The sequence below is a fragment of the Uranotaenia lowii genome, chromosome 3, assembly GCF_029784155.1.
Source record: "Uranotaenia lowii strain MFRU-FL chromosome 3, ASM2978415v1, whole genome shotgun sequence".
Classification (NCBI taxonomy): domain Eukaryota; kingdom Metazoa; phylum Arthropoda; class Insecta; order Diptera; family Culicidae; genus Uranotaenia; species Uranotaenia lowii.
Window position 1 is genome coordinate 178090955 of NC_073693.1, and position 12561 is coordinate 178103515.

General features: G+C 36.4%; 1 protein-coding gene across 11 annotated transcripts in view; it reads left to right on the plus strand.

Moving 5' to 3' along the window:
- Positions 1-12561, plus strand: part of LOC129757811 (probable serine/threonine-protein kinase DDB_G0282963) — a 106307-nt gene that overhangs the window by 66854 nt on the left and 26892 nt on the right. For 5 of the 11 annotated variants that reach the window (XR_008739815.1, XM_055755116.1, XM_055755125.1 and 2 more), the window contains exons 3-13: positions 2146-2207; positions 3486-3559; positions 6078-6532; positions 6608-6853; positions 6993-7070; positions 7188-7406; positions 7507-7612; positions 7702-8412; positions 9431-10291; positions 10631-10731; positions 10802-10904. Coding sequence is in view for 10 of the 11 variants with exons in the window: in XM_055755116.1 (XP_055611091.1) it covers positions 2146-2207; positions 3486-3559; positions 6078-6532; positions 6608-6853; positions 6993-7070; positions 7188-7406; positions 7507-7612; positions 7702-8412; positions 9431-10291; positions 10631-10731; positions 10802-10904 (3016 nt within the window). In the remaining variant the exon portion in view is untranslated. The remainder of the gene's footprint in view (positions 1-2145; positions 2208-3485; positions 3560-6077; positions 6533-6607; positions 6854-6992; positions 7071-7187; positions 7407-7506; positions 7613-7701; positions 8413-9430; positions 10292-10630; positions 10732-10801; positions 10905-12561) is intronic. The other 6 variants (XM_055755121.1, XM_055755124.1, XM_055755117.1 and 3 more) reach the window with 6 other exon arrangements.

Here is a 12561-nt window from a genome sequence, read left to right on the forward strand (position 1 = left end):
TTTAAGCCTAAATAGAGACAAAGATTTTAATTGAAGACTGCACCCGATTGGACATAAAACAAAAAAGTTATTGCGGTTCAGAAATTGTATTTCATTTTCGGATTCAGCGCTCGATTTCACATTAAAAATGTACGTCAGTCAATAAAGTTCCAGGTTTTTTTTTTAAAATTTTGTAAACTAGTGTTATAATTATCGGTACTAGTAATATTTTCAGGTAGAAAGGCCCTTCCGGTAAATTTAGCCTAAAATGTCATAAACTATTCTAATCGTAAACTGGAAGACAATCCCAATATTAAATTGGAACAGTTACTGCGAGCACAATCTTTGCAAATTTGAATAACAAACAGTCAATTTACTATGACATAACGTCAATTGCGGTTTGAATTGGCACTGGCTGATGTTACAGAGCAGAGAAATACTATCCACAGGGTATGTAATAGTATCTAATGTCTTGACCTGTATGCAGTCAGTCGGTACATTCGAGGAAGTTAGTTTCCGTATCACTCGACGTTTACCATTTACGCCTATCCATATGCTGGTGAACGACGAAAGCAATCATCCGTTTTACGGAATTTGAATAAATGATACCTCACACTGCGTGGGCGTTCTACGCATATTCTAGTCGGAATCATTTGGTTTTGCATTATGAAATGCAAAGATGGAGAAAAGTTTAATTGATTTATGGAATGCTATCGTTAAAATCATCCACTCTATGCTTTATTTTTTGTTGTAAGTAATTTTCCTGTTGTTTTTTCCGTTGCTTTTAATCAAGAAACAATTTTTTTAGTTTAAATGTTCCTTCAAACTAAGATAGTTTTTACTTAAACAGGGGCTAAATATCTATACAGTTTTTTTAAAAGTTCATGCATGATAATATTTTATGATATATTATTTTATTTTGTTTTAAGATCTTGACCATGAAAAACGTAAGAAAGTGGTGTAAAACCATACTTTCTTTTTTGAATTTTTTGTGGTCATGATCTTTAAAAATTCAAAGAAATATATCCGTGTGCGCAACGTATAGCTTCTAACTTCAGCTTTCTTGGATACTAAGTTAGTTTTTCAGCATTTCATAGCTGATCTACAATTTTTTTTCCACAGCATGTTTTTTCGTATTTTTCCGACTTTGAATAACGGAAAACTGAAGTGTTGAATTACTTTACGACGTAAAGTTGTAAATTTTATACAAATCTTGTATGAAACAAGAGAGATAGACAAGGATTGTCAAATTGACACTCAAGGTCGGATTAGAGAGTTTTTTTTCTGGGCTTTCAGGTGCGTTCATGAAAAAAGTAATGATGCATAATTAAAGATTCCATGAATTCATTGAGGATCCCAGAAGGAATTTTTTATTTGGATGCGCCTGAATAAAGATAAAAGCCGCCAATCGAGAGCGGATAAGGGTTAAAACGCATGCCTATGACTATTTATTCCCTCCTTCTCTGATTCAAAGTATTGTATTGAATTATGGAATCATTACTGAAGCTCATATTTTAATTCTAAACTCTGAAGTCAGATTTTAAAACTGAATTAAATTTTAATTTTTCTTTAATCTGACCAGTCAATAGATAAAAAAATATAAACATTATGTAACGATACCGAACTTGAAATGAAATTTTGAATATTTGCATTGGAACAAGGATGCTGCGTTTTGTCATAAAGCAAAATCTTTTCATTTCACTTCAAGTTTTTCTTTCAATTGTCTTGCTGCTTCAAAAGGTTAATTATGCAGATCGCCGCTTCCGCAAAAATTTTATAATCTGTGCAAAATAATCACAATTTACCCTCGTAACGATGGCACTCTGCTGTGCGGCATAGTGTTGTTTTTCAGCAGCGCTGTGTATCTATTTTCACTGAACCGCGAGAAGAAGAAAAAAACATCACAGTTACATAAAGAAATGCATTCATATGCTCCCTTTTCCAGAGTCATACAAGGCAAGAAGAAAGACAACTGTCTTTACTTCGTGATATTTTCGCCATGCGTTCACAGCCATCGAATGCACCTTTTTTTTTTTCATATTGTTCATTTTGTTAGTCTGGGGAGGAAGCCAAACTGGGAAAATAAACAACACAATAATTTCCTTGACTTTGATAGGTCTACTAAATTGTAACTTATGCTTCTGTTTTTCATTTTTTTCTCCACAGAATTCTAGTCCACTTTGGGAAGACTTTATCGCAAAAGCTACTAAACTGCACACTTGTTTACGGTAAGTAATATTATAATTGATATGCATGTTTTAAAATAAAATCATAAAGGTAACGATCATCTGCTCTCATTTTTTTCGATTTTTTCCGGTCGGGGGGCGCGCGAAAAACCTTGAATTTTTTTAATCTTGTAAAATTTTAAACTCGAAAATTTCTCGGCAAAAAATCATTTTTTCGATTTTTTCCGGTCGGGGGGCGCGCGAAAAACCTTGGATTTTTTGAATCTTGCAAAATTTTAAAGTCGAAAATTTTTCGGCAAAAAATCATTTTTTTCGATTTTTTCCGGTCGGGGCGCGCGAAAAACCTTGAATTTTTTTAATCTTGCAAAATTTTAAAGTCGAAAATTTTTCGGCAAAAAATTATTTTTTTCGATTTTTTCCGGTCGGGGGGCGCGCGAAAAACCTTGAATTTTTTTAATCTTGCAAAATTTTAAAGTCGAAAATTTTTTTTATTTCAATGGAATCTGGCCATTCGATGATCTTCATTTACATTTATTCGTTGAGAAGCTCTTCCAACAGGTACATTTATTCGTCGAGAAACTCTTCCAACAGGTGCAATCAAATGATGCTCAAGCGGGTTTTAAAGTTAAAAAAAATATCGTATGCGTTTCATTTCAAACTCGTAGTATTTTAAGCCTTTAATTGCCTTCAAATGTGCTTACAAATTAAAAAACTATTTTTTTATGAAGCAAAAATTTTTCCGTCATCGGTGAAATTTTTTTCAGAATGCACATTGCCATTCGGACGTGAAAATGAACGCGGAATTTATATTCACCACTCTTGTTTGTTTTCCGTTTTCACGTTTGCTCAGTGCGTTTACACTTCGAGCGGAATGTCAGTGAACGCGGAAAAAATATTCCGCAGTGAAAATCGGGGGAATTGAAATAAAATTATTATTAAAGGGCTTTGAACAAGGAAATCAGTTCAAAAAAAATCGTTCAACCATTCCGCATCTATTCCACCTAGTTTCGCAGCCATGAAATGCAGCATAGTCGAGTTTTTGAAGAATATAAGTTTTTTCATTTTCACGTTCGAAAGAACTGTAAATGCACCTTTAAGAAAAAGAAGGCATCCTATTGCTGTGTCGTGAAGTTTAGATATAGGAGTTAAATGAAATAAAATAAGGAAAAAAAAAAATTTTATTTTCAACCTTTGTTGAAAAAATGGGACATTTTCGAAAAAAAAGCGAGACATGTCCGGCTTTTGCGGGACGGATGACGACCCTACATTAAAATCAGTATTTCGACCGCGTTTTCAATGTCATCTCAATTCTCATTTCAGCGCTGTTATACAAGCACTGGCGGCCTATTTGGAAGCGTTTCAAAAAATCGCCGATGCAGCAACGAACTCCAAAGGTAAGTGTAAATAAATAGGAGCGATACTTGTTTCTAAATCTATTCGTAGGTCTGCCAGTGTCGACAATGTTATGTATGTTATACATTTATTTATCTTCTTCATGTTGCCTTGAAAATAATAACTTTGAAATTTTAGTAAGCTACTATAATCAGATATACTCGAGTTCATTTATTTTACAAGAATCTGTCTTCAATGGAATCGTTAGAGTGTCAAGATAGAAAGTGTGAATCTATCCATAAAGAGTTAATGTTACACCGTTTCCGTCATACCTACATATGTAATTATATGTCATCGATCCAAAATTTACTCTAGGCGAGTCTTCTGATTAGAAGGTGCAGCCGCCATACTAGAAATGCAACGACACTCAAGTCCACCGAACTGAACTATTCATGACGGAAAACAATAAACATGCTATTGTTACGCTTTTGTGCGCAATGAGACTTGATGTTTGTCGAGTTCGGCCGAAAGCGCTTTTGGCGGTTGTCACCATACCACCTACCATTATGGTTGGAGTACCAAAGCGCGCCTAACTGTTTCCATATACCAACAAAGAATCCATTTTGAACGACAAACATTCGCCAACATAAAATAAATTGTGTTTACCCATACTTCAGCTCTTTGCATTGCACGAGACCATTGATTTCCGATAGATGAGCTTTGATTTTACGACATCGATAATGGTGCATGTGAAGCCAAGGGTTTATAACAAATATAATTGTAGCTAAAAAATCAGAGCTCTACAAATATTAACACATTGAGATTATTTTCCAATTCTTTATTAGAAATTTTTTAATACCTATTCCACTTAAAACGGCAAAGCTCAGTTCAAGGTTGCATGTTTGTACATTTTTATGGAAAATTTTCGCAGTAAACCACACTACGAAAAATGCTATTAGGTATGTCATAAGAATCTCTTATGAAGTGGCGCCATAAGAAAAAATAATGAAGTTCATTAAAGATTATCTTATGATAGAATGAAGTTAAAGTATGATCACCGGTTTCATTGAGGGGTTGTTGATTTTCATAAAATATGGAAAAAATAAATGTCACATAAAATTAAATTAATTCAGGATTTTTTCATTTCATATTATTTTCTGCTTAATTTGTGTGAAATTACATCATGGTGACAATCAGCTGCCTTTCAGCACCCGGTTCCATGAAAAATTTCATTACGCCTCGGAGCTTTTCCCGGTAACCAAGCTGAAAAGTTGATAAAGCATGTACCTTATTATGTTTACAAATATTTTCAAATATATAAAAATAAATTTCAACTGAAACCGTTTGGAAGATTAAAATCACATTGAAGTGTTATAGAAAAGTAATAACTTAACAACTGGTAAGTGCTTCTGACGACAATGAAATAAATGACTGTGTTGAATTTGTTCATTTTCGCACAATGCTGTTACTTCTATTTTTCTTCAGACCTTTTTTTTTAAATCAAAGATTTGTTTATCAAGGCATTTTACTTATAAAGTTCCCGAGTGCCTAAATCATAATCATAGCTCGATTTTTCATATATTTTTCAAACTCGAGCAGTTTTAGTTCAATCGAAAAAGTGTTTAAAGAAATTATAAAAAAAAATCGAGTTTGGCACCAGATGTACATTAAGACATGAAGAATCGTTAGGTACCCATAATTAAATTAAAATTGATGATTTTGGAACTTACACCCCTCTGATCCTGAGGGCCTGAATTTGGTACTTAGGTACTTAACAAATCCTAGGGTTTTATTCCGTTTTTAGAATCGTTCTTCTCGAACTGTTTAGGAGCGCTTTTGTATCTTGTTAACGTAAAATGCACTCATTTCATCTGTTGTACGAAATGAAATTTTATAGTGATACCTTTTGAGTAAAACTTATTGTATTTCGATCAAAACAAATAACACCAAGATAGCGCTTAGAACTGTGATGTGTAGTTTTGACATATCGATTTTCAATTGCCAGAAAATCACTGATGAAAATTGTGAAAAAATATTATCAGGATGGCGCTTCTCGCTACAAAAACTGTACTCCCATTTTCTGTCGAAAAAGGGTTTACGATTGTTTAGAGTTATAGGCTTATATCGAAAAAGGAATGAATAAACCCGATTTTCTTCCATAGTGTTGAATTAATTATCGAAAATCAGTCCAGTTTCTTACCAAATTTATTTCGATCATACGTTTCGGTGTAGTATATCACCTTCATCAGGGATCCTACAATTTGTGTGGTTTGAAAAGTGTAATGATTTGTGTTTTAAAAACTTATTTTTTGTCCTACTTAAAAATGGTCAATCTTATTGTGCTTTAGTAAAAGCCTATTGTCCGGTCAATTTTATGTTGGATTCCATCGTAATTATATATTCTTACATATTGTTCAACATTGGAGATATCTGATCATAGAATGTTCAATCGGCAGTAAGGCAGATTGTTCGAAGGCATTAAGTGAAAAGTAAGGCGTATTAATTATTGGATTTAAACTGCATTAAATTGTTTGTCTTGAATAAGACGCACCATGAATTGATCGATGTATTTCTTTTTAGGTGCCACAAAAGAAATTGGCACAGCCCTAACGAGGGTTTGCCTACGGCACAAGGCAGTCGAAACACGAATGAAAACATTCACGGCCGCCATAATGGAATGCCTCATAGTGCCGCTGCAGGAAAAACTAGAAGACTGGAGAAAGCAAGTGGCCATTATCGATAAAGACCATACCAAAGAATACAAGCGATGTCGGACGGAACTCAAAAAACGTTCTAGCGATACGCTGCGATTGCAAAAGAAGGCCAAAAAGGGTCAAACAGACAATTTGCATATTTTGGTAGAATCTTCCATGCAGGACGTAACATTGAGAAGGAGTGAACTGGAGGAGGTCGAAAGGAAATCACTACGAGCCATCATGGTTGAAGAGCGCTCGCGATATTGCACCTTTGTAAATATGCTACAGCCTGTGGTACATGATGAATGTGAAGTGATGTCGGAACTCAGTCATCTACAAGTAAGTGCTACGAAGAAAGAGATGTGAACAAAGCACATCATACTTAAGAATAATATTACGGTTGTTTGTTTTTAGGAAGCCATGCAAATAATAGCGGTAGTAACGAAAGATCCGAGTATCCTGCCACAAGCATCGGAAGAGCTTATATTAGATGCGAAAACGAATATAACGCTGTACCCAGATTCACCGGGTGGCTCAAACTCGCAAGGTGGTTGTTCGAATTCACTAGGCTCACGTAAAAGTTCTGTGTGTTCAATAAGCTCCATTAATAGTAGCAGCAGTGGATCTCCCGGACACCAGTTCCAAAGATCTCTGTCGCAGGTAAATGTTATTAAGTGTAATCCTTAGAATTATGTACAAATGTAGCACTTGTTCGCGCATGTTGACAACATTTTGTTTCTTTATCGCTAGTTAGGTTGGTTTGTATTTTTATATTTTTTTTTGTTTTTTCATTATTTAGTATTCTCCAGCGATACGTTTAAAACCGGGTGAATCTAGTGATAGCGGATTTTGTTCATCGCCAGCATTAACTTCGCAGGTTATTTTACTTTTTTATATTAGTTATTATTAGACTGCTTTTCTTTTATATTTGATTAAATATTGTTAGTACGATATCAGCAAATCAAGCTAACATTCCTTTTGCATAATTGTAAAGGCGTCTACACTTGCCGGCCAATCCCACGCAATATCAACTTGGCCACCCCATACACAAGATGGCACTGCCAGCACCGATCGACCGCACACGATATCTTCGGCATACGAAAAAGGACATCAGAGACCCGCACTAACTGTTTACACCTTTCAAAATCCAGAAACAATAGCGGAGAACCAAAAATCTCCTGCAAACATATCGTGTAGGCCTCCATTACCTGTGGTGAGTAATTATTTTATATCTGGTATTATATACGTTTCACACGCTTTTGCCTGATATTAAATTGGCAAACTACTAAACGTTCTAATTTGCCCGTTTACAGAGATGTTCTTCACTAGAAAGACCCCTATCGACAGCGTCCATAAAGAATTCAGTATCGAACGTCCCACGACAATGCCCATCGCCAATACCTGCACATATTACCAAAGGTATGATGCATTTGTTTTTTTTTTTATATTTCATTTTAATCCTAACAAAACAGTGGTTGTTGTAAAACAATACATTCAAAACTTTACAGAGCACCCACAACTACAGCCCACCTACGTCAATATGACAGAACTGGCATCGATGGCTGCCTCGAAAATTACTAACAATAATAACAACAATGCAACTAACCTGCCCCAAACATCTGCTCAAACACCACCACTTCAACCACAGCTTATGGGTTACCAGCAACTCCAGCAACCGAACTCACCGGCTCTTTCGTCCGCGTCATCACTTATTTCACCAGATTCAAGTGCCACTAACGCAATTAGCTCACCTGATGTGTCCGCTTGCAGCACACAGACACCACAGAACACACCACAAACGGGTTCCCCACAAACTCCTGTGTACAGTTGCAGCTCCATGATTATGGTTGAATCAGGTGCTATTAGTAGTAGCGGTGAAGGTGCAAGCGCATCTAATGGTAACGGAAGTGGACTTGTCCTCACCACCCTCGATGGAACTGGAAGTGAAAGTAATAATGACTACAACCTTCAGTCGTCGTCTGCTACACAAGACTTCGATAGTAACTCATCTGATCCATCTAATACTAACAAACCATCTCCATCCACCACAGATAAAGATATCCTTAAATGTTCCGGTTCAGTTTTAGAGAAAACATCGATGTTCGAGCAACAAATCAATAATCAACAACATCAACCTCCACGCAATGAGAACATATATGGTCGCAAAAGTGAAGAAATCTACAGACCGACTGGTATTTTAACACCACAACGTGAATCAGGTTAGTTTACAAGAGCTCTTTGTCAGGTCCAGTAGTTCTCTATATAGCACTTGCGCTTCCCTTGCTTTTAAGACCAACTTGTTGTTAGGACGCATGTTGTTTAGGCGATCTATAAAAAAGTTACATAAATGAAGCAAACATATGATTTTCCAAACTGCATTCATTTTCGTTCCGTTTGGAATGTCCATTATTTTTATATGAAGCATATGATTTTTTTCACATAAATATAACTAATAAACCAATTTGGGGTAACCGAACTTGGGGTTGGGGTAATAAACTCTTAAAGATAAGAGATAAAACTGTTATTCAATTCGATGAGCATAAAGCATCAAAATGATAAAGTGCCTTAACTTTTCTTGCACATCATTTCAATCTTTTACTTCTAGAATAAGTGTAACATAAGAACAACAAGCTAAGCTAAAATGTTCAGTTTGCTTTGAATATTTCGTTGAAATTGTTTATTTAATTTTGTCGAACAAAATAGTTTAATGCTGCTTCAAATTTGTTTCTATAATCAATGATTCGAAAACAAACTGATTCATGTTTGGCAGTTGCTCGTTCTCGTGTTGCTACTCCGAATGATTCTGAAACGAACATTTCAGAAATGGCACAAAACCAATTGTTTCTCGAAGAATTAAACTCCTACTTAGAAAAAAAAAAAACATTAATTGCCACCGGTCCATGAAAAGTTATGCTCGAGAACGATATGTCAAAGTCTTCCGTTCATTTGTTCCTATTTATTTTTGTATCGTTACTGCACGTTCAAGCAATATTGAATAAGTTCTCACGTAGAATCTTTGTCTTAGAATCATTTTCTATATTAAGCATATGTGTTGTTTGTTTGTATTATTTTTTTCTTTTCCATTTAATTATTTCTTTTATGTACGCGCCTGTATGTATGTGACCCTGCTCATTTTAAATTGCCATACACCTATCTATTAACTGTGCCAACGCAACTGCTGGGCTGCCAAACATTTGCTATTCACCACCGCTCTGATGTGCACGAATGCAACCCTAGATCGGATCGACAAAGAGACAATTGAAGAACTGAACAATCTCATTGGTGAACTCGATCTTTTCCAAAAAGAACACGAATTTCGTCTCGAAGAAAGCTACCAGGACCAGAATGTTTTGCTGGAAAACAGTATCAACAGCTCCACAAACATCGCCAATGGAAATTTTTCATCAAACAATAGCGACTCTGCTGGCAGTGAACGACAGGATAAAATTTCTATCTCTAGTTCCATGAACATCGATGGTCTTAACCTTTCGCTGAACAGCAACAGTGTCAATAGCGAGCATCCCTTCGAGTACAGCGATAGTAGCACCACTAAACTCAATATGAATGACCACTTGATGAACACAGACTCGATAGACTATTCGCATGCAGGCTTCGAGAATCCATCGTTCATGCATTTGAACGATTCTGAAATTATTGTGGTCCGTCCAAACAACTTCGGTAACGTAGATATGGAGAACTATAGCAAAAATATGAGTGAAGTTGTCGTTTTACGCTGCAAAGACGGTGCTAAGGTTGATTCCAATAAAATTGAAGAAACTATCAATTCAGAAAATCAACAACGGTTAAGCTCGTTCAAGCTAAATTCGAGATGCGCTTCACCAGCATTGTCAACATTCGCATCCCGATCACCAACACCGTCGTTTTCGATGCCACATTCTAGTGCTACTACACCTACGATGCCGTCACCTCAACATAGTAATGCGTTTGGTGGAAACAACAATAACCACATGATTAGTCATCATCATCTGCAGCATCCTTTGAACGGTAACGAGAAATGCTCGTTGATCTCAATGCCTTCTGATGAGCGTATTAATAGAATTAAGCCTGCAATCACGCCGCGACCTGCATCATTATCTGGTTTGTGTTTTGTTCATTTCTCTCTCCCATCTCACATTTCTCATAAACGTCCTTCGCCCAAAAGATCTACTAATCATCGTTCATCTTGTTATGTTCGTTATAGAATAAAGAAAATTGTTTGCCTGCTATTTTACATTACTAATTCTATGCCTAGTTTTATAGAAATTGAAACCAGTGATATTTAATATAAATTGTCTAGCTACCCTTAGTTGAGCTATGCTATTGGTATTCAATCGTTAAAACGTTTTCATGAATCAATCATCTGTGTGCTGAGGCATCTAATCATTGATAGATGGGCGGAATATCAAATAATAATTAACAAATATCGTCTATTTTTAGGAGTAGCAAGAGTTACCAGACGATCATCTGTAAATACTATTAAACCACCTCCTCCTGTTCGGCGAAGTTCGAGCGTTACTCCTAGTCCCAATCTGGTAACGGTAAGATCTACAAACTCTGACTTGGTATAAAACGTTGGCATTTATTCATCTTCTAACCCTTGTCATTCAGAATGCTAGTAACTTATCGCAACAAAGCTTGGTTTACACATCATCGGAAAGTTTACCACCACCTCCTGCCTACCTGTTGGATAGTACTGCTGGAAATACTTTAAGTAAGTATTGAATACTTATATACTAATACTAATACTTATCTCCCGAATAACATAAAGATGGTAAAACGGCTATAAGTAATTGAAACAAAAGAAATTCCTTCAAAATATTGAATATGGTACCTCAAGAACATAGCTCAATTACTGATACCGACATTTTTGTGTTCAATCTTTCGAACATAACAAAAAGGAATTTTGAATATGTACAGGATTCGGCACTTGAAATGTTACATTGGAATTAACAGATAATTTGATCAAAACAGAAACTTTTTCAAAATTCATTCGTACGATTCGATTGTATTCTCCTTGAGTTTAACCACTCGCTGCAGAAACTCGAGGCACATATCTTACGATCCCCGCATAGCTTATTATGGTTTCTTATCTCAGGCATCAGCTAAAAAGCCCTTCAGAGCTTCCAAACCGTGTCATGTTTTGTAGAGCAAACTTCGATCTTCAATTAACTGTAGACAGTTCAGTTCAGAGGGTTTAGGTCAAACGAACACACCGGCCTCTTCGAGCTCGAAATGAACCCCTTACTATCTCGATTCATAAATAGGTTGATCTTCACCTCTTCAGTTTGTTCGGTTGATTTTCACCAGAGAATTGTGACTATTACGGGTGATTCCGACCCTTCAACTATGCAGGTTTCTGTCGCCCGGGGCCTCCAGTACGTCGGCTTAGAATCGTGATCTTTCTGGTAACCAAAATTTGTCGTTCTTTTTTTCACGAACAGCTGTACGGTGAAAAAAACGGATGAAAAACCCGTTTTTTTTTTTTATTTTTCTTGTGCGGCCCGCGTCAGCTGCGCTTTCGTTCTTTTACCTCATTGTTATTTTAATTATACTGGAGGGTCTGAAGCAATATCTAGATCTAGACCCAGATTATCCTTATTATTTAGGCACAATTTTCCCGTATGTTTGGATAACGGGCCGCTATTAAGCCTACTCCCATTCTGAACTATGTCTTTCAATAACAGGGGCGTCTAAATCAACTCCTTCATCTGCACTGGAGGCATCGCTACACCTTTTGCCTCAACCTGAGTTCGTACAGCTAGAGGCAGAAAAAGCAGCTTTGAGGCTGCAATGAACTGATTCATTACAAACTTGGGAGCTCAAGGGGCACTTAAAAACATTCAATAGGTTCAAAATAAATGATTTACTAACGTCCGTTCAAGATTGGATAGTAAACGAACCAAATTTTTACACAAGTTTCGAAGTTATTGATACGGATAGATCAACCTGGACACAGGGTGGCCCTACAACAAGAATAGGATCTTTTTTTTTACTGATGGCTCAAAAATTACCAACAATGCTGGTGCCGGAATTTATGGCCCAGGGGTAAACATCTCGATTCCAATGGGATGTTGGCCAACAGTCTTCCAAACAGAGGTCCATGCGATTTACTCTTGCGCGGAAATTTATTTGAAGAGGAATTATAGGCACGCTAATCTTCTCAGACAGTCAAGCAGCGTTACGAGCTCTAAAAGCTCCAATGTGCAGCTCAAAACTAGTATGGGATTGTATTAATACTTTAAATCAATTATCAATACAAAACCAGGTAAACCTTTTTTAATTGGGTTCCAGGTCACCGCGGCATAGAAGGAAATGAAAGAGCGGATAAACTGGCTAGGAGAGGATCTGAAGGGTCAATGACTCGTGAC